Source organism: Cardiocondyla obscurior, linkage group LG13 (assembly GCF_019399895.1).
Source record: "Cardiocondyla obscurior isolate alpha-2009 linkage group LG13, Cobs3.1, whole genome shotgun sequence".
In the NCBI taxonomy this organism is placed as follows: domain Eukaryota; kingdom Metazoa; phylum Arthropoda; class Insecta; order Hymenoptera; family Formicidae; genus Cardiocondyla; species Cardiocondyla obscurior.
The window spans coordinates 3,318,108-3,344,350 of record NC_091876.1 but is presented as its reverse complement, the minus strand read 5'-3'; the positions used below and the strand labels follow the sequence as shown (position 1 = coordinate 3,344,350).

The 26,243-nt window shown below is 36.9% G+C and overlaps 4 protein-coding genes across 11 annotated transcripts in view; 2 read left to right on the top strand and 2 right to left on the bottom strand.

Annotated features, from left to right (window-relative positions):
* The first annotated feature begins 1,964 nt into the window (after positions 1-1,964).
* LOC139107415 (L-threonine ammonia-lyase-like) lies at positions 1,965-5,748 on the top strand. Its single transcript, XM_070664993.1, has 6 exons — positions 1,965-2,264; positions 2,403-2,525; positions 2,684-3,033; positions 4,465-4,633; positions 4,721-5,028; positions 5,161-5,748. The coding sequence occupies exons 1-6, from the start codon at positions 2,124-2,126 to the stop codon at positions 5,183-5,185; spliced, it is 1,116 nt and encodes a 371-aa protein (XP_070521094.1). The 5' UTR covers positions 1,965-2,123; the 3' UTR covers positions 5,186-5,748.
* A 121-nt stretch (positions 5,749-5,869) lies between these two features.
* On the bottom strand, positions 5,870-11,352 carry LOC139107414 (integrin beta-PS). 3 transcript variants are annotated; one of them, XM_070664992.1, is made up of 17 exons: positions 10,877-10,893; positions 10,486-10,567; positions 10,184-10,391; positions 9,884-10,112; positions 9,695-9,794; positions 9,406-9,576; positions 9,205-9,303; positions 8,949-9,113; positions 8,665-8,823; positions 8,465-8,596; positions 8,027-8,320; positions 7,361-7,582; positions 7,028-7,144; positions 6,747-6,939; positions 6,304-6,443; positions 6,169-6,226; positions 5,870-5,996 (listed from the first exon to the last, which is right to left on the bottom strand). In XM_070664992.1, exons 3-17 carry the CDS (start codon positions 10,374-10,376, stop codon positions 5,896-5,898), a joined length of 2,373 nt encoding a protein of 790 aa, XP_070521093.1. In that variant the 5' UTR covers positions 10,377-10,391; positions 10,486-10,567; positions 10,877-10,893; the 3' UTR covers positions 5,870-5,895. The 3 variants fall into 3 exon arrangements, 2 of the variants coding, with proteins under 2 accessions (XP_070521093.1, XP_070521092.1); XR_011546512.1 differs by lacking the exon at positions 10,486-10,567 and having other exon boundaries at positions 6,089-6,226; positions 10,877-11,348; XM_070664991.1 differs by lacking the exon at positions 10,486-10,567 and having other exon boundaries at positions 10,877-11,352.
* Positions 11,353-12,157: 805 nt separating this feature from the next.
* LOC139107653 (lamin Dm0) lies at positions 12,158-22,733 on the top strand. 2 transcript variants are annotated; one of them, XM_070665425.1, is made up of 10 exons: positions 12,158-12,318; positions 12,378-12,942; positions 17,803-18,115; positions 18,229-18,521; positions 18,683-18,877; positions 18,964-19,183; positions 19,284-19,505; positions 19,618-19,716; positions 20,363-20,421; positions 21,140-22,733. In XM_070665425.1, exons 2-9 carry the CDS (start codon positions 12,476-12,478, stop codon positions 20,384-20,386), a joined length of 1,833 nt encoding a protein of 610 aa, XP_070521526.1. In that variant the 5' UTR covers positions 12,158-12,318; positions 12,378-12,475; the 3' UTR covers positions 20,387-20,421; positions 21,140-22,733. The 2 variants fall into 2 exon arrangements, with proteins under 2 accessions (XP_070521526.1, XP_070521525.1); XM_070665424.1 differs by lacking the exon at positions 20,363-20,421.
* A 703-nt stretch (positions 22,734-23,436) lies between these two features.
* Lapsyn (Leucine-rich repeat activity-regulated protein at synapses) overlaps positions 23,437-26,243 on the bottom strand; it is a 78,480-nt gene continuing 75,673 nt past the window's right edge. For all 5 annotated transcript variants that reach the window (XM_070665426.1, XM_070665427.1, XM_070665428.1 and 2 more), the window contains one exon: positions 23,437-25,893. In XM_070665426.1, the coding sequence (XP_070521527.1) occupies positions 25,057-25,893 (837 nt within the window). In that variant the 3' untranslated portion in view covers positions 23,437-25,056. The remainder of the gene's footprint in view (positions 25,894-26,243) is intronic.

Genomic DNA, 26,243 nt, shown 5'->3' with positions numbered 1-26,243 from the left:
ATCCCGTCGGAATGGCGAAGAAGCGAGAGGGCGAGGAAGAGCGATCTCCGTGGAATCGACAGTGGCTGAGATACCGCTCGGCTTCGCGCGGAGTGCAAAATCGAACAAAGGACACGCCTCGCGTATCGAAGAGAAGTCAATTTGATCGTTCCCATCTTTCAAATAAATATATTTCGCGTCGTGGAATTATATCTTTATTTCACTCGGACGGTGTCTGATTATCCGTATGCGCGCGCTTACTTCTGGATCGGGCACCGATGGCCGGCATAAATTTATAGCACCAAGTCGCTGGATGCTGTTACGCGAAACTCTTCTGCCAGAGTCGAGAGACGAATGTGGCAACAATACTTTCCGACTCGCATAATTGGCGCTATGGGCACTCAATGGGGGCCACCTCGCGACGGTGCCGGGAGGGCCGCTAGGCGCAGGATGAAGAGATTTACAATGTTCCCGGTCGTAAAATAATCAATAAAATCTACGCAATGTAAAGAAACGGACGTGCGGCGGTGATTTAGTATGCGGAGCACCGGGCCCCATCCTTCCCTCCCCTCTCATCATTCTGTTCAGGGTGGTTTCCTAAGGTTCGATCCTTAAGTCCCGGCCACGAAGGGCAGATCGTGAGGCGCCGCGAGTGAAAGAAAAATTCAATCGATTTCGAATGGAGCTTTAATTATTTTTATTAATCTGAAGTAAAATTCACGATTTAAAAGATTCTATGCGCAATCATAAATTTCGTTTTGAAACGGACGTGACGTTAAAAAATCAAATTAATTCTTTTTAATATATCTTTCAAACGCTGTTTTTCGAACGCTACTCGAATTGAGATCCTAACGACACGTGATCGATTGCGTATGCCGAAGAAGGAAATATATTGTATACATGTCGTTATCGGAATGGAAACCAATTAGAAAGGAGTTAAGTAGGAGTCGATGATCGTTTTGAAAAAGCGCGTTGTCTCGTAATAGTGCGCTAATTTATCAACGCGCCCCATTTACGAGTGTAAGTTACCCAAATGATTCTGTAGCATCGCCACGCAGATAACAGGCGTGGCTTCGGCTATTTTGAGTGGTGCATATCTCAGTTTTACGAGGCGTTAAAGGTACCGTGACTGATGACGGAACCGGCTAATAAGTTTTCACATGCGAGGCATTAAATGAGCTGACTCGAATTTTTAATAATTTTTTGGTCACGAATAAATCTTCAATTTTTTTTTGTTTGTGTTTCTTTTTTTTTTTTTTTCTATATCTTATTATTCAAATTTTGCTGTGATATTTTAATTTATCTAATCAATTAGTCGAAATCAGAACATCTCGAACGTGAACGGTGCTTTAAGTTTCTTATGGGAAATACAACACGATTTGCCCCGAGGTTTTGCGGCGGGAGCCAAGTATGGTGACGAATTTACGAGCTCCTTACAAGCGGAGGCCTGCTTTCTTCGTGAGCATATAGCAATAAAGTACGAAGCCAGAGGATATTCGAAACAATCGGCCCGAGCGAGAGCAGGATCTATATCGGCTCGAGAAGTCCCGAATCAAATTTAGGATTGATTTACGAGTGATCGCACGCTAGCAATCCTCGTTTTTTATTTAATAGCCCGTTGCTCGCTCTCTTTATTGCACGATTTTTCGCAAATAAAAAAAAATAAAAATAAAAAAAAAATTGTTAGAATACAACTATGCAATATGCATTATTACGTGATCGATTAATTTAGAAATCAACTTCGAACAAAATTAGAAATTATTAAAATACAATATTAAATTTAAATATAGCATTAAAAAAAAAAAAAAAAAAAAAAAAAAGAAACGAACATATAATAGAGCTAATAGAATAAGAAGCGTTACACGAAATAAAGAACCAAGGTTAAAAACAAGAAATACGTATAATATTTATAGAAACATTCTTCTGATGTACTTGTTATTATTTACAATTTGGCATTGGCTTGGTTTTGAAGATCATAAGCAGAACTTATGCGAGAATATTTTCAGTAGAAGCCGAGTCAGTCTAGATATTGTTTCGTCTAGCTAGCTAGTATTTAAGTGTGAAGCTTCTTTAAACGAATAGCTCTTTATTTTACGTGCCCGAGTTTTTTTCATTATAAAAGGGAAAAGATAAATTAAATAATAATGACGCAGAGCAGTCATAATTCTAATAGTACGCTTAAGAAAACCGAAGCTACAAGATCTCAAGAGAATCGGATATTGCCGTTTACTTACAATGTAGTCTGCCCACCAGTACAAAGTCTGAGACTAAATAGTTTTATTTGGGTAATATTAATTCTATTATACGTCGCACGTTTATATCTATTTATATATATATATATATATATATATATATATATATATATAAATTTTTTTTTTAACCGTAACTTTACTTTGTTCAATTTTAATTAAATGATTTTGTAGACCGTAATGGAAAAAGGTTCTATTCAAACAAACAGTCGGACGAAATTTCATATCTCGCTCAGTAAAATTAGATCGGCACAATTCGACATAAGACCATATTTTCTAGCGTCTCGACGTCGTCAAGTAAGTATTCTTTATATTTTCTTCCAAGTTAAACAAAATATTTTAACTGCGTGCTTGCCTGACAATGCTTAACATATACGAATTTAATCCAAGCAATACAATGCTGATTAATAAAGTACTATTTGTTATTAACTCTATGCGATGGGATTGTTTTCCAGACTATAATAAATAAAAGGGGTAATCAAATTTATATGAGGAGAGATTCGGAGCTCATTTTGGAAAATATTAAAGAACGTGGGGTAATTTACACTATGCTACAGCTAACGACCGAACAGAAACGCAGAGGCGTCGTGACATTTACTATTCAGAAGTTCGCTGATATTGTCTGCCACTATGGAGTGGTGTTTAACATACCGGTAACAATAGTAGTACCGAATACTTTAGATCCACGTACAATCCGGGAATATCAGAATTTGAACGCAAGAGTAATTGGTATAAACGACTTTAATTACGAAGCTCATAATAAGACTTTGGAAATTGCTCAATCAAATGGCTTATATTATATTGGGTAATTATACATATAATAATGTCTTTGCGATAATTACGATTGAGTATGATTGACGGCGTGTTGCCGGTTTACTTACATTTGTAGCTTTCGATAGGTCCTTTTCCATCCGTCCGTCCTTCCATCCTTCCTTCCTTCCCTCCTTCCTTCCTTCCTTCCTTCCTTCTTTTCGTGGCTGTTTGTGGATCATCTTGACGTGTGTAGCATTCAGAATCACTAACACTATCACACGAATAACGATTGTTTGTCATATAAATTAGCACCCTCGATAATTGTGGCGTTGTTCACTTCCACCAAGTCTTCACTCGAGTCGTCCTTTCTCGACACAAGCAACTGGGCCGCGGTTGTAAAGCGAGGTTATATTGGTCCTTTAATCAGTTCCCGTTGGCAGATTGAACGAAAGCTTGCACCACGTCGCGCATGAGACCGGCCGCGATACGAATTGTTCCCCGCGCACTTTATTGTCCTCGAGTTCATCGAAATTCCCTTGCCCGAAACGGAGAATCTCGGCCGCGACGAAGTAGACGCGCGAGGTGCAGATTTCACGCACTCACAATGGCGATCCCCGGAATCCGCTGAACGTCGCCGAGTAGATGGCGAGTCAGGTGAGTGAAGAGGGTTGGCAATACCGAACGCGCAACGCAATTCAGGTCGGACGCTTCCGCGCGCTGCACCCGCCATATAACCTTGTTCCGAAGCGCTCTTTCCGAGGCACAAAACGGAGCGCAGAACGATGAATGAAATAACAGATGTACAGATAATGATCGTTCTTACCCGAGTCGACAACGTCGACACTTATTCGCGTGCGATACTTTCCTATCCGCGGCCGAAATTCGCGAAATTGCGGAGCGGTCAACAACACGTCCGCGCGCCCGAAGCTCCGCAATTAGACTGACCGTTAGACATTTTGGCCCTTAGTTAGAAAGAGAGAACCGAGTAAAAAAGTGAGACGGCAATATGTCGGATCGTCAGCTGGACGATGTCCTTCTCGCACCGAGTTCTCGGAATCGCCGAGCTCGACGAAATTCTCGGAAGCGTTGAGCTCAACGCCGAGTTAATCTATTTACGTTTTTTTTATGCATTCGGCGAGCTCGAGACGTCTTCTTTCAAAACAAAAACAAAATGATGCGTTTTTTCGCGACTTCCAGATCCATCGTCACTTTCGTATTCCCAGATCGTCGTCGTTATAAAACTCCTGTTCAAGCCAGTCCCAAAAATAATCCTAATAATCCGAATATTCTTCTGTTTCGTTAAAGTCTATACTTCTCAAAAAAATCACACACAGTAACATCGTTCTGTAATTCACGCGTAACGCCAGTTTTCTTTACATATGATTTATATGTAAATATAATTATGTTATTGTTCTGTTGAAAAGAAAAATAACTTTTGTTAATGATTTTTAATTTGGATATATAATTATGCAACGGTCTTTAGATACGACGATCCAAACATGTTAATTGGCCAAGCTACTTTGGGTCTAGATATAATACATCAAGTGAAAAATATTGATGCAGTAGTAATACCGACAACTAAAGTTAATTGCCCAGTGGCAATGAGCATTGCAATAGCAATCAAAGAATTTAAACCGGATATAACTGTTATTGTACGTGAATAAAAGCTTTTCTACGATTGTTAATTCTTAATTACATATTTCAGACAAGTTAATGGATAATATGAATTCAATTTTCAGGAAGCCCGGTATAAACATATGATGGATCACGTTTGCTTTTATGAAAACGTTAGAAGACAAGCAACTTCGGATTCTGAATTGAATATTCCCGTAACCGAATACCGATGGTATTATTCTACACGTTCATTAGAGGAGTTGTTTGATAGAGTTGTTGAAATAGATATGCACAGAATGCTTCAAGCTCGTAATGTAATACGTCGCCTACAAGAAAAAGTCAAAAGAAGAAGGAGCAAAGTCGATTCTATAAATGCAGGAATTGGTTACGCTCCGTTTTTAACTGATAAGCTTAATGATATAAAAGGGAAAAGGTGATTTTCTTCGTAAATATTATATAATATTTTTCATAATATTTTATTATAATAATGTCTATTTAATCATGTAAAAACGTTACTTCTAAGTATTCTTATAATATTAATATGATTTTATTTATGTGCATGTAGGATAGTAATACCTTTATACGAGTAATGGACTCAGAATCTACTGTAATGAATCGATGACCGGATCAACAAAATCCTAATAACAATTATACTCATTATAAATATCCAATTAATACGCAAAATAAGAAATTTTAAATAATTGACATATAAAAAGTGATGTAGTAGTTTTACATTGACAGAACGAAATGATAAAATGTCTCGTTGGGAAACCTACGCGGTTAAATTTCGCAATAAATAGAAGGAAGCAGGAAGTATTTGCAGAGACGTGTTATTACAAGCTCGGTGAGAGTGGGAGAAGAATGTGAGAAGGTAATGGAAGAGAGAAAGAGCAGTGAAAAGTTTTGCTCGTTTTTGCACAACGAGATTCTCGCTGCCGATTGGTCTTCTCATTATGCGGCAATTAAACAACATGGCACCCAAAGAGGCTCGTTCAATTCGTTGGCTTAGCACGACGCTAACCATCGGATCTAGGTACATTGGAGAGAACGCCAGCGTTGAAATCTTCCATTACATCTATAAATAATGTTTCTAACCGTGCGCAATAATAAGACCTCTTACTTTTATACAATAAAATATCATGAATCATATTAATTTACGCCTATTCATTTGGCAAGCAATTAGTCTGACTTCTTTTTTTTAATTTAAAAAGTCGTACGTTGATATGTTAATATTAATATATTAATTACAGTCGAATTCAATTTTAATGTTAAAATTTAATAAATTTAATGTTTTATTTTATTAACAAAAATAGTATAACAAATTAAACAATTTCTTACATAAGTAATATTTCATACAAGAACTTTCGTTATTTCTCAATGCGTTATTCGGAAAATTCAACGCTGAAAAAATAAGATTAAAGTCTTTTATTATACTAAATATATCACAATAATATTTTAAAGTAATAAATTATATTATTTAATTCCAGCATTACCTTTGAACGTCGAAATTATATTATTAAACTCCGGCATTACCTTTGAACGTCGAAATTATATTATTAAATTCCGGCATTACCTTTGAACGTCGGATTGCAGAAAGTTGACGTCGCTTGTTTGTACAGTGGATTCTCGCCCTAAAACATTTTAACATATTGACGTTTCAACAATCTCGTAGTCACGCAATCGAAAACAATGAGAAATAGCAACTCACTCTATCCCATTTGGCGAGAGCGCGCTCCTTCTCAAACTTGGTGTATTCCCTCTTGTCGTGAATGATCGTGAGGATCTTCCAAATGAGGAGGATCAGAAAACCTATGATGACTGTGCTTATGACGACGCCCAGTGCAACACCTACGCAAGAAAGTAAATTCTAGTTCATCTTGTATCATCTCGCATACTCAATCATATACGTAAGTACAACCAACGCATGAAAATAATAGTTTTCAAGCATTATCATGAAATTAAGATTTACAAAGAATTTAGAAGTAACAATATAAAAAATACATAATTTATGTAACATATGTTACGTGCAAATGAGCATTATTAATTTAACGAAATAAATTCGCACGTCTACAATGTAATTGTGATTGCAACGTAACAAAGTTTAATTTATATAACAGTAACATAGTAAAATAAGAATAATTACATAATTACCAAAAATGTTAACGGGTGTTGGGCAAGCTCTTTCTTTCTGGGCTTGAATCTTGAAAATTTTAATATCTCCTCCGGTACCGGCTCTGTGATACTGATATTTAAAAACAAACGTACACCCTGCGTCACCCGGTGTTCGACATATGCGGGCGCCGGTTTCTTCGTCTTTCACCGGATCTTCTTCGACGGTGTCGATCTGTAATGTAATATATGTTTATTTGCTTCGTAAATTATTAACCGCGCAGCTTGCAAAGTAGATATGATCTCATAAGAAGACTACTAACAATGTCTATTTCATGCATGCACAAGTCACATTTTCCGTTTGTTGCGAGTGGTCCCGTGTTATACGCCACGCACTCTACGCAATCCTTCAGCTCCTCGCATCGTTGTCCTGAGCATGTCTGAAATATATTATTAATAAATATACAAATCCAATTAAACGAATTAAATATTTAAATAAAATTTTCGCAGATGGCTATAATTTTGTATGTTACTTGCAGTAATAATATTAATTTCATGTAATTGCCTGTATGCGGGTACTTATTTGTTAAAAGAATTCGAGAAACGATTTCTTTCGACGAGCTTCCCGGATTATTTCCTTATAAAAGGCAACTCACCGGACATTCTTCGCAATATTGTCCGGAATATCTGATATTGTCCCGTTCGTGGCAGTGACAGCTGCCGCAGATGCAGTTACCGCGTCCGCTGCAAATCTCGATGTTCTTGCCCGTCGGCGGGATGCATGTACTGTTGGTCTCCTTGCAGTCGCACGTCTCACCACCCCATCCTGGTAGGCAATTGCAGGTACCGCATTCGCACTTGCCTCGTCCGCCGCAGACCTTAAACGGACAAAGGAGAGACAAATGGCGGATGTAATGGGGTACGTACAAAGGCGTGTAATTTGTCCAACCGCCCTTATAAACGCCGCCGCCGCGTTCGCTCGGAGGCAAGATTGCCGTGTAACTTCCGCGCGAATTTGTTAAAAGTAACTATCAAGCGAGAACACGGTAGTTACGCGCGATAATAGAGATCTCCTATCTTTGGCTACCTTCTTTCGAGCGTATAATTTTCCACGTTTCTATTGGCTATAACTACTTGCTTATGTTTTTAAGTAGAAAACATTAATTCATTTTTATCAGAGAAGTATTAAGTAATTTTATTTAAAAATTAAACACGTTTTATTTTATATAAGTGGTATTAGGACTCCCTATTCGATTGTGTTGTTTAGAATTCTATATAGTTTGTGATCGTATCGTCATTCTATCTTTAATTTTTATACATACTTGACCACCACTGCGCTTGCAGGAGAAATTGTCGCATTGACAGTACTTTCCGTAGAATAATTCCTGCGGATTGTTTGGTCGTTTGTCACAATCGCAAATGCCACACTTGCATGTACCATGACCACTGCAGATCTCCGTAGTTTCGTTGTCGGGTTTGCAGTCAGTCATCGAGATCGATTTGTCGTTGTTTCCCTCGCACTCGCATTGCTTTCCATAAAAGCCAGGATTGCATGCACACACGCCGCAGACAGATGTGCCTTTACCCTTGCACTGAACTGCGTTCAACTGATATCCCTATATCGCGAATAATAATTTAATATTAACATGATTAGAAGATAATAATACTTTTAATCATTATACGTAAAACAATTTATTATTAATTAAAAACTAGATTCATCATCGTTATTATTTAAACTAATTTTCGCTTTAAATATTTACCGGGTGTCCAGGTTTTTCACAAGAACAGTCGCAGATCATTTCCAGCTCGATAGTCAAACTTTCTTTTAAACCTCTAGGTTTAATCTCCATAGTTTGATACCAATCTTTCGGATCCTTAGGACATTCTGTAACCTGATATCAGAGAGATTATAATGAATTTATAATGTTGCTGATTAGTAATTAATAATTTATAGTCGCACCTTAAGCACAACTTCAAACTCGATAATATTGCCTACGCGAAGTCCTCCGCATTCCTGTCGTTCCAGTAATTCTCCCGTTTTGTTTAAGCACCGAGAGAAATATTTAACATCAATCATATTTGGCGCTGTATCGATCATTGTCACCGAGTCCACTAGTTTCTGTAAATTATTAACGTATTAAATTATTATTAATCTTTTAGTTATTACACAGATAAATATAAAATGTAGAAAGATAGCACATCAATTTATAATTATATATATTATTTTTAACGAAAATAAATTACTTCATATTCGCTGCTCACTAAAGCAACGACATTTTGGGAACCATTTTCCAGAGTTCCAGTTGAAGATCCGCTGATACTGTTACTCAATCGCTGATAAGTCGCATTTTTGTGATCAGGGACAGCAAAGATAATATTCATGTTGTGCTCGCGTGCTTTTTTATTGAGCTAAAAACAAAAAAAATTATTTTTAAATTCTCTAAATAATTAAATATTATTTAAAAAAAAACCAAGTGTATTATACACCTATTATTCTTACCTGGGAAATCGACGGGTAATCCTGTAAAAGGGAATAAGTGTAGAATCCTTTCTCGTCCAAGTGGCACTTGCAATCGTTAGGCTCTACTATCCCCGCAAGCTAAAAATATCATTAAGCTTTTTCATCTTGAAATCTCAGCTGTTGTTCTAACCAGTTTATTTCAAGTTGGTGTAATCTTGCATTTCATTTTCATTCACATACCTTACCATCTCCAGCGATGTGGAAGATTGCGTCGGTCGAGAACACAATAAGATGACGTGCTTTTTCACGCCAGCCGATTTCTATAGTGCACACAATGACCTGCATCAATGCATCCAGTCCGCCTTCGGGACCGTCCAAATTACCCGACACCGGCGCCGTTTGTACTCGGTCCTATTTATTAAGACTACTTGTATTTCATAAATCATTTCAATTTAATTTCACAAAATCGTCAGGAATAAGTATTAATTATTTTAATACACGCGAAATACACAACTATGAAAATAATTACCTCAAATAAAGCTATATTCTCCGTAAGAGGCATTTGATTTTTATAATCGTAAGGTGTTGCACATGGCTCTCCAGTTTTTAAAATGCAAGGAGATTTCAATCTAACGTAAAAATGCAGTCAATTTAGAAATGTTTAGTTAGATGAGTATTTTTTCGTAATTTTAAATGTTATTGCACTAAATATAATTACTTATCGGGCTGCGTGCTAGTCATCGGTAAAACGACTTTGTCTACAAAGCTACCAAAACCAATACGAAAATTTGATGTAAGCTTTTGCATAGCTTGAGCCAGCTGCAGACCCAATTTCGATAACTTATTCCTGTACGGTTCCATAGACGCAGATAAATCCATAAGATAATATAAATCTACAGGGTAGTCCTCCGCCTGGCTATATTTCACAGTTATGCGATAGTCTTCTCCTATAAATAATTAATTTAAATTTTTTATTCGTAAATTAAATTTTTTATTCCTGCATTCTAAATATTATCACCTGCTCTAAGACGTAATTTTATCCTCTGGGGTTGAATTTGAACTGGATCTCTACCCTTGGCTGAAGATAATCGTTGATTTTCCAAGACCTCCATTGTATTTTCATGCTGTACCACAGCCAATGGGTCGCACCAAAGATTAAGTTTCTTCGAGTACAGTTGCTCGGACATGCAACGCAGAAAAGGAGCATTCATGCTCTGTTCAGGTATCTGCAAAGCCAAGAGAAGAAATTCAATTATTATACTGCTTGCTGATTTGCGACAATTTTATTGAGCAGATGATTTTAAAAAATAATATGCAAACCAAATACTCCAGCTGTTCTCACAAAAAACATTCAAAACGTCCACATTCCACTCGATGCGGGTGATTCTCTTCCGGATTCTATCTGGATATCAAAGAATTATCAGAAATGAGTAAAACATACGCTTTCATACCAAGCGCGCGCAAGTCGAGTAAAACAGTCACGCGGTGCAATCGCGTGAGTTCATTCGAGGTATGAATCACCGGCGCCGGAGAAGGCGAACGTCGTCGACGAGCGGTTCCGTCGCGGCGTAAGGGTGTAGCCGCAGGTGCGTGTTTTTCCATCGTCTCTTGCGGCAAACCTTCTCTCGTTCTCTCCCATTTTTTTTTCTTTCTCTCTCTCATCTCTAGCGGCGTAAACCGCTCGTTAACGACGCTTATAAATATTCATTACCGTCATAGAGCACCAGATGCATCCCGGCGTTTGCAGACAGCTCGCACAGGTCTGTCGCGACTCGCAGAGGCTTTCCCGGTCGCGATGCTGCGAGGTCGCGGCCACGAAGAGGCGCGCCGTCACGCCGAGGAGGTGGAGGATGATGATGATCGCCGCTCGCCGTGCCATCGTTTCCACCAACGTCGTACGTTTACTTTCGAGCGGTAACGAGCTGGGCGAGCCGCGGCACCGAACGCTCGCGAATCTCGCAATCCAAAAGGATACTGCGGCATCCCACTTGCGGAAGTGACTCCGAGATAAAACGCGTTGCGGCGACACGCGCGATTAAGTATAATTGCTCAGCCTTTCCACCTTCGACAATTTTTTTCCCGAGAAACGGTGATCGAGCTCTTCGCTGAGCAAAGCGATGACGAATTTCGTCTTACTCAGGTTAGGTTTAATTAAGAGCCTTGTACTGAAAATGCAAGTAACTCGCGACAAAAACAAACGAATGACTGCAAATGACGTAATCATGTTTACTAAACGCGATTGAAATCAATCTGTCGGAATTAGCGAAGACGAAAGAAATAGAGGTCTGAAAGAAAAATTGTATATACGTTTAGTAAATAATTATGGCATTAATAACATTAATTAATTAATTTAATCTTATTATTTTGATGACAGAGCAGGAATTAAAGAAGTAAATAACGTTTTATAAAACGCGTAACACTTGTTTTTACTATCATGCCGAATTAATAGAATTATTAATTTAAACCGAATATATGTAAAGATAATTATTTTTAATATTATTTTATATTTATATAAATATATTTTGATACTTGAAAAAGATCCATTTAGTGCCATCTAATGGGTCACCAACAAACTGTCGATAGACTCTACGGATAATGCGTGAGACAAGAACCATAGATAAAGAAGTTTGAAGTCGACAATAGTTATTTTATCATGCAAGACCATCTTGTTATTAATGTCGGCATCTTTAAAATATACAAATTTGCCGCAAAAAATGAATTGTTGCTCTCAAATTTAACTAATTTCGTATATTGAATTTATCGTCTTTTAGGTAACTGGCGATGATGATCGACTTCACAGCCCAGCTAGTAGCCAATGGCGCGTCGCCGTTGTACGGCTCGACCAATTGCATAGCACGACATTTCGAGTAACCGACTTCAACGAGAACCGCGAATGGTCAACCACGCGGCGTCCTCGCGGCATTGTGCCCAATGGCCGCATGCGACGCTTCTTCCCGCTTAATGGCGGCGTGAAACCCGGCTTGTGATGTGGCGTCCTCGCAAGCGCACTGATCTGACCGTTGGCTACGTAGCGTGTTCATTTGGTAGTGTGCATTTGGCTGCGAGGTGTGTGAGGTGATTATCAAGAAGATACGCGCGCTCGTTCGATCGTCACGGACGCGCCGACACTTTCGGTGGAGAGTTCGCGATCCGGTAGGTACGGACGCGCCGGCATTTCCCCTCCACGTTCTCTTTCTCTCTCGTACTTTCAGTACCGCAAGGGTGTGTAACCGAGAACGACGTAGTGCTCCCGTGTGAAACCGCAGGCGCGTGATCCCGCGTGCAGGAGTTATCTGCATCTGACACGAGAATGTCGACCAAGTCCAGCAAGAAAGCGGCCGCGGCCGCTGCCGCAGCCGCCGCGGCCACGGCTGCAGCTGCAGCCGCCTCGACCTCAACCTCGTCGACTATCAGCAGTGTCCAATCACCGCCGCCGAGCACGTCGACGCCGATCCCGGTCGGCCGGCGGCCCGGCAGCCCGCTCAGCCCGACTCGCTATTCCCGGCTGCAGGAGAAGCAGGATCTGCAGAATCTCAATGATCGTTTAGCATGCTACATTGAGAAGGTTCGTCACCTGGAAACGGAGAACTCCCGGCTAAGCCGGGAGGTGCAGACCACCCAGGAGACCGTTACCCGGGAGGTCTCCAACATCAAGGCCATGTACGAGCACGAGTTGTCGGATGCGCGGAAACTGCTTGACGATACTTCTAGAGAACGCGCGAAGCTGGAGATCGACACGAAACGTCTATGGGACGACAAAGAAAGTCTTAAGACCCAGTAAGTTCCACAGCAATATACATTTATATATGTTTGTCTATGTACGTATCTATTGTTTTTTATATTTCAAGTTCAGTGATAAACACCTAATTATATCTTTACTCGCGATGCCTCTTACTTGCAAAATAGATAGGAAAGCAAGATGGCATTAACTGGAATCGCTGCTGATGCTACTGAGCGTTCGATTGTCGCCTCTGCTGAAGCTGTACGCAAAAATCTGTAGGAGTAGCGTAATTTGAGACAGGAACTCTTTGCTTTATTGTTTGCTTCAGATATAACTTTTACGTGCACAGTCGTGTGCTGCAGCCGGCAGAGTAATAGAACTCGGATTTAAATACAATGGAGACCGAGACTTGAAAAGGTGTGAGCTTGACTCTAAAGTACAGCCAAGAGCCGAGACTCCCCCGATTTGTGAATCATCGGCACCAAGCTATATTCTCGATCCTCGTTCACTCTCCTTACCCCGGCACATGCGCAGAAAATTATGCGTGCGATCGCGTTCACGCTGGGTATAACACCGATGCGGTATTTTAAATTCTCCTTATTTCTGTTTATTATTATTTATAAACGCACCGTATCTACTTTGACCGACATAGATTAATTTTAATCTCTGTTGAACTCGCGTTTCATTCTTTTTATTTATTTACTTCTTATTTTATGAATTAGAAATAGATGGCAAGATTACAGTTAAACTTATTTTCGTTTCAGTTCACTTCGCTAATGAACATGACTAGATCTTAGTCATTTTCTGTACACGTTTCTCGACTTGATAATTCCAAGAGAATTATCAGATAAGCGTCAATACATCGGAGATTGCACATGTTCCTTAGAAAACACCGTGATACGTATTCATTCAATGAACATTATCGTTGATAATTCGTTATTTTTTTTACTGATTGGTATGCAAGCTTAAATAATTCACGTAAGAATAGGTAATATATCGGCTTATGTAACACGAAAAATTGTGCATAATTATTTAACGTGTAATATTTTACGTAACTGTTATATATTTATTCAATGGATGAATAGATTAACAGTAAAATTAATCGTAGGAAGTATTTAAATTTCTGTATTGCAAAGCACACTGAACGTTTCCAACATATTCTGATCGATATTTTTGTGCCATCGCGTTATTCACCTTATTTTGCGTGCCAGACAGTAATGTAAGACTTCATTAATTTTAATTGATCCGGAGATATCACCGGAATGTAAAAAAAGTTGCACCGATGCATATTGCCGATCTCTCGATTAGATTAACGAACGTAAACGCTTATCGTATGCGTCATCATGTATTTTAGTCGAGTATGTTTGTTAACATACTTGACTTTTTTTTTGTAAGCAATGATGTGTAAAGTCTGATTACTTGGCAGGTTCAAAGTGAGGAAATCGAATCGAAAAAAGGGAAACTAAATATTGTAAAATACAGAAGAGGAAATAGAGATGAAGAGAGAAAGCTGGACGGAGAGTGAAAAAAAAAAAGCGACGTCCAAGTAGGAAAGACAATTTTCGGCAATGAAAGCGCGCTCGGGCTCGGAGAAGAAGCATGAACGAAACCGGGAGGGATCGGCGGCGTGACGTTACTACGCACGGTTGCGTCACGCTTACTATGCGGCGGTGATGTCAGTGCCGGTGCATTATCACCTGACCTAAAAACATTGACTCGATTCCGTCATGGCTGGTTAGCCAGGATTACACATCGGCCGGACGCGTCCGGTCCCGCCGCCGAGACAATCGATCCTTCGACCCGCGCGAGAGTGAAATTTTTCCGCGATAAACACGCGCCTCTTTCCCTCCTGTACGACCTCCTCGCGATTATCAGATCATTTTTTTATCGCGTGAATTAATCGATTTTCACCATAAGCAAAAAGTCGGCGAAAGGACAGCGTGGAAGGAACGGAGGTCACGTTTTATTATAGCTTTTATAACCGATATCTTTGGTAGAATGACAGAGGAGCTAAATTTATACGAAATTGTATCCATCCGCGAGATCTTGATAGACTTGAGCGTGTACGGAAAAAGAAAATTGAGAAAAACTTGTATTTATTTGTATAAAATTTAATTTAGCTAAAGTAATTACTCCACTTTTTAAATTTTAGTATCGATGCGCTTGATTAATGCTTTACGTTTTATATTTAAAACTAATGTACTATCCGTTTTGTGGAGTTGATCGACTTAACAAATAAGTGACTACACACGTGCGTAAAAATGGTAATTTCACGCTCCAAATAATTATCGCGCGCGCCGTATTTTCTAACTCTAAATTACAGGTTGCGATAACTAAACGTGTTCACTTGATAAACCGCACGAAATTACGGTGTTTCTCGATGTACCGTTACGCCTGCATGGAGAATGCACGCCAGCGGTACATTCCCCATAAAGCGACTGCCATGCCCATCTTCCATGGGTAGAATAGAATAGAAAAAAGGGCGTAATAATGTCAAAACTTTAATCGAGTATCCATCTGTACTTTGGAAATAGTATTTTCTTTTTGACGCTCGCGAAATATGTTTTTACACTAAAGACCGTGGTATTTTCCGCGATGATAATGCCAATTTGACGAGTAGTAAGGCAGCATCGTAATTTCGTTATGCACTGAATGAATTTTTCACGATTATTTTCACCTCCGTTCTCAAATTTCGAGTCTTTATGAAAGGAATTGTGTCACCGACGAAAATTGCTGGCAGCAAGATATTTCATTATGCGACAGGCGGCACTTAAACGCCTATGTCTTTCTCTTTAACATCTCTTTCTCTCTTTTCGCGATGCTTGGCATGCGTAAAAATTCAGTGGTCCTTGAATAAGCGGAAAAGGTTGTAGTATGACGCAAGCATCTCTTAATAGAAGGCTTGAGAATATTTAAAAATATTACTTGCTAATTACCTTGTGAGATTTGGTATCCTCGTCATTTCTTCTTTTAGAAATTCTTAAAGCGATTTGAATAGTTATTTACTTTTTAAATATAACAAAAAAATTTATCAAAGAATCTAAAGTTCCGATTTCAGAGCAAAGTTATGTTTCTATAATAAGCACCTTTGAAGAACGTTATTGTATATTTTTACACTTTTCTTTACGTTTCAAAAATTCAAGACTTTCTTAAAATATTCTTTTATAGCTTCCTTCGAGAAAGCTCTATGTTTTATATTTTAATTAATACGGAGGATAGTTTTTCCAAGAAAGATATCTTCAAGCTTTCTATTCATTTGAAGTGAAGGAACAAGCCGATGTTACTCCACTTCAATCCGTGAGTTAATTGAACGATAAGAAAACACGTTTACACATTCCTTGTACGCTCGAAGTCGCGGATAAAAGCGTAAAGCGATCATATATATATTGCGAGGCCGAACGATGTTAATAATCTCGAATTCCGGGCGTGGATAAGTTGAAGTAGAGGAGCGCGCGGCGCCCTTGACATGCGTACAAAATTCTGAAGGTTGCAAGACGATCGGTCGCCTCGGGAATCGATGTCATATGGAATAATAAGCGACGCGTTATGTCTGATGTGTCAGCCATTTTAGCGATGGCAAGCTTTGCGTGGGACCGGACGTTGCTTGCACGCAAGCATGTGTAAAGCCTCACCATTTTCGGAGCCGCGGTCTCGTTAAGTTCAAGATCACGTGCGGAGTATCATGTACAACGCGACCGGCTTAGCTTTCGTTTAATAAATTAGTAGACGGTCTTAGAATCTACATTTTTAGAAAATCGAAAGAGAAACGTAATAGAAAAGTCCGGCAAAATTATAATTTTTTTCTTTTATTTTTCATTAATTTTATTAATTTTTTAATTAACGATTGCTGCGAATATTTTGCCTGTCGCTCGTTTTTACATAACTGGGTGCGACATTAGATTGTAAAAGTCTTTCGAATGCGTCGCCTCCCATTCCGTTCCAATTGGATTGCGAGTAAACTGTAGGGCAACGACCATCACCCTCCTGCTAAGAAGCGTATATGTATATTTCGAGACTCCCTTTACCCGACAATTGTTTAGATCAGTGGTATCCAACCTTGTTTTGACCCAGCTTTTTAATTTTAATTAAATTGAAAATATTTGTAACAGCGCGTATAATAAGCCTGCAAATAATTTTTTATTGTTTCCAATTTAGTTATAATAATGCAAGACGTTATCAATAGTTTAAGCCACCATTAATTAATTAGCAAGACCGGTACATGTCTTGTGATAGCAATCACATGTTTGAGCACACATTTTTTTTTCTGTCTTGAAAGAAGAAGGGTAGGAAACCGAGTAAATATCAAAGACAACGTCCGGGCCACCATGGTAGAAAATAAAATTCTCGATGTGGGTCGTACATTGCTTGAAATAGAAGCGTGCGCTCGCTCTTTTACCCGGCGCGTGGTTTCCTTCTCGCGAACCACGGCGGTATGTAAACGAAAACGAATTTGAGTCAGAATTCCGATTATATCATAGTGATCTTGCTCATCGACGCTTTGCAGAGTAGCGATTGCCGATTATCCAGAATTGGGAAATTTCGCAGAACAAAAATTCTGCGAGAAATTAATGAAAATTAAGTTTAATTTAATTTATCTTTTTTTTCTATCTGTTTATTCTATTTTTCTGTATGTACTTTATCTAGTTTTTAATTTTGTAGCTGTATTTTTTAACTTTATAAGCGATTTCTAAGTATACCGTAAAGAGAAATATGATTCCACGAAAATAGATCTACAGCTTTACTCGATGTTAGATGTTTTGAGACAGTAGGCCAAGGACAGTAAGACGATGTTAGTTCTCAGTATTTTATGACTAAAGGACTCTTGCAGAGACATTGTCAGAGAAACATTTGCTTTTACGCATAAATCTTTACAAAAAAAAATAAAATAATGAATTAATATTTATCGTTTATTTCAGATTGGACAAGAAGATTAAAGATCTTCAAGTAGCGGAACGTAATGCCATGATTTTCGAGACACGCTGCAGTGATTTGCAGTCGCAGTTTAATCATTCGCAAGCAGAACGCAAGAAGCTGACTGAGAAAGAGCGAGAGTTGGAAAAAGAAGTGGATCGATTGAAAGCACTGTTGGACGACGCTCGAAAGCACCTGGAAGAAGAGACTCTTCAGCGAATCGATCTTGAAAATAATATTCAGAGCCTCAAAGAAGACATCAATTTTAAGGACCAAGTTTTTCAACAAGAACTTTCAGAATCTCGTACAAGACGACAAGTAAGTGATTATTCGAAACAATAAAATCCTTTGTAATTAAATAGATTTTTAAATTGTTTTTCTTTTTTAATGAATTTTGTGATAATATTTATTCTTTTCCAATTGTATTTTAGGTTGAAATATCGGAGATTGACGGTCGTCTCGCAGAGCAATATGAGGCTAAACTGCAACAATCTTTGCAAGAATTACGCGATCAGTATGAGGCACAGATGCGTGTTAATCGAGAAGAGATTGAACTTTTATATGAGAACAAAATTAAGAATTTGACATCTCACGCTCAGCGTAATAGCGGAGTCGCAAATATGGCAGCTGAAGAGTTAAGACAAACGCGTTCTAGAATCGAAGGTCTTAATACAAGAATTAGCGAACTTGAGGCAGCTAACAATTCCCTTAATGCACGTATCAGGTAATCTTTTACAATTTTTTTATATAAAAAAGTTTGTTTTTATTGATAGATCAAGAGGCATGGCAGTGCCTCGCATAAAATATAGGCACAGCGTATTAATATTACATAATTCTATTTTAAAAGAAAAAAAAATTTTATAAAAAGTATATATTTTTTTATAGGGACTTGGAAAATTTACGAGAAAACGAACGTGCTCGTCACGCAGAAAATTTGGCTGCTTTGGAAGCAGAATTGACACATATGCGAGATGAAATGGCTCAACAGTTGCAAGAATACCACGACCTTATGGACATTAAAGTAGCACTTGATTTAGAAATAGCTGCTTATCGCAAGTTGCTCGAGTCCGAAGAAGCTAGGTAAGTCATTATCAGGATCGTTGTAAATTTAAACGACAAACGTTACTTGATAAAGTAAGCTTATGTAACATTTACGTCTATTTTAGATTGAACATCACACCTATGCAATCGAATACATCTGGCAGAGCAACTCCGTCTAGACATACTCCTCTTAGAGGCGGTAAACGAAAACGTACTTTGTTGGAAGAAAGCGAGGAGCATAGTAGCAGCGATTATAGCGTTACAGGTACTGCTAGGGGTGACGTAGACATTTCAGAAGCCGATCCTCAAGGACGATTCGTAAAACTTACTAATAAGGGCAGCAAGGTAAGTAAACGTTAAAATTAAAAAATTTAATAACATACATTTTAATTTTAGTCATTAAATTTTAACTCGATATTTTTGTAAAATATAATTTTTATAACAGGAAATAAGTTTAGGCGGATGGCAAATTATTCGCAAGGCTGGATCTTTGGAAACTGTTTTCAAGTTCCATCGTAGTGTAAAGATCGATGCAGGTGCTAACGTGATGGTATGGTCAGCTGATATTGGTGCAACACACGAACCTCCATCCAACATCGTTATGAAAGGTCAAAAGTGGTTCGTAGCGGACAATATGACCACAACACTGATAAATATTGAAGGAGAGGTATGTGTTATCACCATTTATTATGCATTTAAAATATAATTTGCAAGTTTTCTTATACTAATTTTAATATTTTATTATTAAAAATATGTTAAATAAATTCGATTTTTAAAAGGAAATGGCAACTTCCGAGCGCAAACGACAGCAGATATCTACATCTTTATCCCGGCATAGAGAAATGGGATTCCGATCAGAAGAACTCCATCATCAACAGGTAAAAATGTAGTTAAGTTTTATTTACGTAAGTTGAATATAGAAGTAAAAAATTTTTTTAATCATCTTGCTCACGCGCGCGTAGTAGAGCATCACATTTTCATAAAAATTATATATGATGAGATGACGATTGGGATTAAGGTCGTTATCTATTGCCTACGTCTATCACAATCGTACAAAACCATACGTCATCTCATGCTACGAAAAGCTTTAAACTAATTTTGGAAATTTCAAACGAAAGTAGATTTAATCAGAAGAAAGGGGGAGAGACAAAAAGAATGTAATGTGATTTTAATAACATATTATGTTGTGTAATATATGAAAGCATATTATATTTTAACTGCAACGTTATTTTGATATACTGTTGATGCACGAAATCATATCTGGCAATCTGAATAACAGATTTTGAAAGAATCATGCTTTGTAATTCTTAAACATCAAAAAGACAATGTGGCTCTAATATTTATTCCAAGTTTTTAAAACCCTACAGAGAGTAATTTAATATTTACGCAAGTATTATTCTGACATTATTTGCCTTCCTTAAAATTAAAAAAAAAAACTTATTACATACAGAATAAGTGTTGTAGTTATAAATAACTAATTTTTGGGGGGTAGCCTTTTCACAATTCACTTCTTGTGTTCTATAGAGAAGATATCTCTACCCGTATTAAAGGGTGAGGGCACACGACTCTGATGGGCACTTTATGTAAGTCGTTTTACAACCTATCAGATGATCGAACATTGCATTATCGATAATATTTTCTGCACTCATAATATATAGGAATTATTTTGCTTCATATTTTGTTGATTTTCATGCAGCATTTTGCCTGAATGCTCATCGCTTAACTAAAATTTCATGCCTTAGGAGAATTAATATAATCTTCGTTATATTGTATAAGACTATTACCATTCCATTAATTAACCACATTGTCTTTAATTAAAATATTATTAAATATATGTATACGCGAGAAAATATTATTTACGTAAATAATACTTAAACCTTTCTTTCTTACACAGGATTTAATCTAATAATAATAATTTATAGTTTAAAAAAATTTTTAATATCCTAAATATCTATTGTATAAATGAATCAATATTCTTAATTTGTGTTTTAATTATCATACATGTTTATTTCGCAATTATATATTTGTTAACTATTTTTTAATCTTTTGATCAGATTGACGTCAAGTAAAATAGATAATGTTACTGAAAAATACACCTAATATATTTTCTTCATGTGCACATCTTTCTCATCGTGTGGATATAACAATGAGAATTCATTATGTTGCTTATATCTGTGACTAAATAGACATGTTAGTATTCTCGCAGTGGATTAAGCGAGCTGGGATCCGCGGTGATGCTCATTTATTTCACGTTATTTTTATTGCATTTTCTAAATGAGATTTATGTATTTTGTGTTTCAGGGCGATCCACAAGGTGAAGAGCGTTGCCTCATTATGTGAACGTAAATTAACCATAAGTTTAAGAAGAATATCAAAATATTTTGAAAGCTTGTATGATAATGGAACTTTGTTCCATAAGCACTGTTTAAAAACTGATGGAAAATAAGAGATCACGCCATTAAATAAAAAAATTAATTTAAAGTACAATATCAGAGAGATATATATAGATATATATATATATGAAATACAAGATTCATTTATCCTCATAGTCACTTCGAAGAGAAAGAGAAAAAAATAAGAAAACAAATAATAAATTTTGCAGTTGAAACATTTCCTAACATTTGTCGAATAGAATATATATTATGTATACATATATATGGAAGTATATTGTATAATATTTGAACTAAACAAAAGTTCAAATCAAACTTAACAAATGGGTTTCGCAATGTGAATAAAATACATTCATCTTTTGGTTTTATCTGTATTCACATTCTAAAACAGAATTAAAAAAAAATTGTGCTATTATATTCTGTTAAACCCACAGCCGTACAACGATTACCAACTACGGACAGATACTAATAGTAAACTTATATTCAGCGAACTTCTTCTCTATTATATGCTGCGTTGTAAGTTCACGTTTACTATGCCATTCGTCTGTATCTCAAATTGTAATATTAAAGTAGCTATACTTCTAATATGTTTTTAATGATTAATAGTTTCTTAATTTGTAATAACAGATTATTACGTTTACGTTTACGTTCACTTGTGTTGTTCGGCAGAAAGCATTCAAAAAAGCGATTGGGTTACCAGTAATTATTTTTTAAATGCAAGAGTAACAAACGATGAGACTGTGGGAAAGCTGGTGGTGGGGAATATGATAAATGTATGATTGTATCAATTAAGTGAACAGTTTCACATTTCATGAATCCCGAAGAAAGCGCTCGATTAAATGTTTAATTGAATATTATTTTTTATCTTAGATCAAATAATATTTAATTGAATACCGCATTTTTACGTAAATAAAAGAGTGTGTTCTTCGCTCGTGAGAAGTGAAATTGTGCATCGAATTGAATGAATGCTGGCAATGTCGAATTGATATTTCTACAAAAACAATAATTTTATGGAAAATACGAGCAATGTCTTTCCTGCAGTCGCGCCCACATTTACAATAATTTTTCTTAATTGTATTCAACTTTATATCATTTACATTAATAATAAAAAAAAAAAAAATAAAAACTACAAATTAACCGTATAAATGTGACTGGTATTTTTCATAATAGTGACAGCAGCTAACAGTTCTTAGGCAAATGTTAAGTTAAAATAAGTCAAGTCTTTCAAAAGAAAGCATAAACAAAGCTAGTAGATTTAAACGAACAAATTGTTCATGCTTTATGTATGTATATGAATCGACTGGGCACTTGTATACAAAGCCGACTTTTAGAGAAAAAAAATCTTTCTTTTGTATAAGAGCGCTATTTTGTCATATTGTAATAGATACACCTTCACGTAAAATATTTAAAATCTGCAGATATTTTCAATATTAATTCGATTTTGTAATAAAACTCATTAGTCTAAAACTGTATTTTGCCAATAAAGTTCTGTCTTGTTTCGTCAGGTTTAGGATAATATATGTATAGTTGACCCTCCAAATCCTAAGAATTTATATTCCAAGTCTTTTTATTTCTTTTTCATATTTTCTTGTTACTTGTTACTCTGATTTATCATTTAGATGTACTACTGATGTCTCTCGTGGATCATATGATTATTGACACGTTGACTCGACTACTTGTTCGATTTATTAATGGCCGCTAATTGTTTTTAGCTCCGAGAAAATCCGCTACGAGACGCCACCAGCATCGGGACTGCCGGATATGAAGTATGCTGTCGGACATGAAGTATGCTGCCGGGAAACTGGATAACTAACTTGGTGGTTACGAATAGTTTCAACGATATCTTAGTGCGGACAATTACAACAGTTACGTAAGTAATTATAAAATCTATTAATCCTTAGAAACCGAATAGACTTTTTATGATTTCCTGTATTTTTGTGTCAGACATGAAGTATGCTGCCGGGAAACTGGATAACTGACTTGGCGGTTACGAATAGTTTCGACGACATCTTAGTGCGGACAATTACAACAGATACGTAAGTAATTATAAAATCTATTAATCCTTAGAAACCAAATAGACTTTTTTACGATTTCCTGAATTTTTGTGTCGAATATTAGAATATATACCGTAATATCCCGGAAAGAGTTTGAACGTCGATATAAATCCCGTAAAATCTCGTCGATTTCTGAGGGGTAAATTTCGTTGGGTATAATTTATTGGAGTTTTATTAATATTTCTCTGTACATAGAGTACATATACAAAGGTTTTTTCGTACATATTAAAAGGTAACGTAGAAATTAGTATAAAAGTTCTTTGACATATCGTAATGCACGTTCACAGTGAGTGTTATGTTATTATCTCGATAAGATTATTTTATTCGCCTTACGATATTGTGATAAAATAAAATAAAATAAAAAGAAAGATACTTTGCACCCGTATAAAATAAATATTAGGAACTAAGTTGGGTGACATTCGCAAAATACGAATCTGCAATATTCTTTTCATATTATTATACATACATATATACATTTTACGTGTATTAATACATACATACGCATACGTATCTAATATTGATGCACATATAATGTATATGTATATATATTTGTTTAGCCTTTAAAATGTATATAACAATTTACACAGTAACATACTTATCTATTCATACAATGGAAATGTTTTAGAGAAACGAAAAGAAAGAGAACTAATATTTTAAGAAATAAACGTATAGATTTTGGTTATGCTACAGTGTAATACATACATATATTATCATAAATAAATACACATAAAATCTTATCCTTATCTTACGCGAGAAATAAATAAGAGTGCCTTCGTAGGTACAAAAGAAATAAGTGAGAAAAGACAGAGGGAGTAAAATTAACATCGTATCTTTAACACGTAGATAAAAAAAAAAAAAAAGTAAATCCGCTCTGACGTCGCAATGTCCTCTGAATGGACATTCTTTAGTACATTCTTTAAGTACCGTAAATTGTGCAATAAATGTACCCTTTACATTTCTATTACATCGACAAAAAAAGCACGATAACGGAGCGCAACCAAAGCGTTCCCGAGATTTATCCGACCGAAAATCAAATCGGTAATTCCTATCGTCGTAGAGTATTATAGCGAGATGATATTGAATTTGTTCAAAACACGCAGAGTCTGAAAATCCATCACATTCACATAGATCTTATTATGTATATATCGTAACCATTATATATATATAATATATATATGCATGAACACAATATAGAACATTTACACATTTTATAAGTTAACGCGTTTATATTTTGTAAGCATAGTTCTCCGCGAAGATTAGTTTTCCGTTGGTTACTTTCGATGGCTGTGCATCTTTTCGGAGTCTTAAGTGTAATCTAAGCATCCGTTTCGCTCGATATTTAGGATGGTAACACTTTTATATTATATTCATTCTGCATAAAGAGGCTAACATATTTTCATTTCATCTGAAAACTTGTAAATATCTTTGTTGAAAATGGCAGTCGCGTCAGGAGCATTTGAGATAAAAAAATCTCATTTATTGAATATGCGAATGTAAACATGTATTAATGATCAGATACAAACTGTTAGGCACGTATCTGTCGATATATCCGATTAAATTCTCTCTTTGAATCCGTGATTAAACTCTCAATAAATACCAACATGTCTCTCAGTTTGAACACCGTTAATTTTTTTTTTTTTTTTTTTCTTTCTCTCTTTAATTTTTCATAATCGATTAACTCTCATCCTCGTGCAATTCGTATAAAGCTTGACTCTCGGCATCGACACAGGATCCTCTAAAACTTCTATTGTTGTTTGGCGTTTCGATGATTATTTCACGAATTACTGGTCGTCAAATTACTGTTCAACAGCTCAGTATTGGCGTTGTTCGCCGTTAACTGCTGCTGTTCCTTTTGCTTTCTGCGCCGCCTGCGATTTCGCTTGTGCACGCAGAACAGCGCAACAAAAATAATAAAGAGAAACACCGCGACGCACGAGGCCACCAGAATCCAGGCCGAGCGGGCTTTCTCGGTCTGTACCTTCTGCTCTATGATAGTCGAGCACTCGTTGTAGAGCTCGTACGTTCGATTACTGAATTGTACGTTGGCGCAATCCTCGATCGGCGAATAAGTAGTGCAGTTGAAAAATCCAGGCGTTATTTTAATCTGGCGTAACTTCATCCAGGCATTCACCGTCTGGCATTCGCAGCCGACGTTGTCGAACTTGATCATGTTTCGGGAGAGATCGAGTAGCTTGAGCGAGCAGAACGGTGCCAGGTCCTCGGTATCGATCGAGGTGATCATATTCTCCGATACGTTGAGAGTGAGAAGGGCTGGCTGCGGGCCGATACGCGGAATTTTGGTGAGTCTGTTCCTGGTCAACTGTAGCAGCTGAATGGGCGAGGTAACTTCGACCTTAAATACCGAGTCGGTGAGCTTGTTGTGCCCGAGGTAGAGCGTACGAAGATATGGTAGTTGGAAAAGGCTCTTCGGCAAAACGTCGCAGCCGTTTTGCGAAAGATCGAGCACTTGCAGATATTGCTGTTTAGCGAAGGCTCCCTCCTCGATGTTCTGGATAAAGTTGTCACCGAGATAGATGAAGGCTAGGCTCTTGTACGGGACCAGACTGTCGTTGGTCAACTCCCTCAAACGATTCACAGTAACATCGAGCACCTACAAAAAATATTTTCAGATGTAATAGGAGTATAAAACAAAACAAAAAAAATTAAAAAAAATAAATAAGCGTTTGTAAGAAGATATTTTATCTATAAACAAAGATAACGAGAATTAAAATCGCGGCTCATTACATTGAATTGAAACATTTTTTTATCTTGCATATAATTTCAAATATTATTCAGGTTTGATCATCGGTATATTAAATCATATTTATAGTGTAGCGCACAAATTATAAATATGAATGCGCGCGTGTGCGAGTGCACTGTAGAATTAATAAACAAAAGTATTTCATTTCTGAAAAGATGCAACGTGTCGTTCAGATCGGGATTAACACACCATTCACGTTG

What these genes read in the sequence shown, in the direction of transcription:
- LOC139107414 (XM_070664991.1), bottom strand. Translation starts at nt 11,044, where the DNA reads ATGGCACGGCGAGCGGCGATCATCATCATCCTCCACCTCCTCGGCGTG. An exon ending in AGAATATAGCTTTATTTGAG is followed by an intron (nt 9,577 to 9,694) that starts GTAATTATTTTC and finishes CTTAATAAATAG; the next exon opens with GACCGAGTACAAACGGCGCC. An exon ending in GTGAAAAACCTGGACACCCG is followed by an intron (nt 8,321 to 8,464) that starts GTAAATATTTAA and finishes TTCGCGATATAG; the next exon opens with GGATATCAGTTGAACGCAGT.
- LOC139107415 (XM_070664993.1), top strand. Translation starts at nt 2,124, where the DNA reads ATGACGCAGAGCAGTCATAATTCTAATAGTACGCTTAAGAAAACCGAA. An exon ending in GACTAAATAGTTTTATTTGG is followed by an intron (nt 2,265 to 2,402) that starts GTAATATTAATT and finishes ATGATTTTGTAG; the next exon opens with ACCGTAATGGAAAAAGGTTC. An exon ending in TAGCGTCTCGACGTCGTCAA is followed by an intron (nt 2,526 to 2,683) that starts GTAAGTATTCTT and finishes ATTGTTTTCCAG; the next exon opens with ACTATAATAAATAAAAGGGG.
- LOC139107653 (XM_070665424.1), top strand. Translation starts at nt 12,476, where the DNA reads ATGTCGACCAAGTCCAGCAAGAAAGCGGCCGCGGCCGCTGCCGCAGCC. An exon ending in CTCGAGTCCGAAGAAGCTAG is followed by an intron (nt 18,878 to 18,963) that starts GTAAGTCATTAT and finishes CGTCTATTTTAG; the next exon opens with ATTGAACATCACACCTATGC. An exon ending in TGATAAATATTGAAGGAGAG is followed by an intron (nt 19,506 to 19,617) that starts GTATGTGTTATC and finishes GATTTTTAAAAG; the next exon opens with GAAATGGCAACTTCCGAGCG.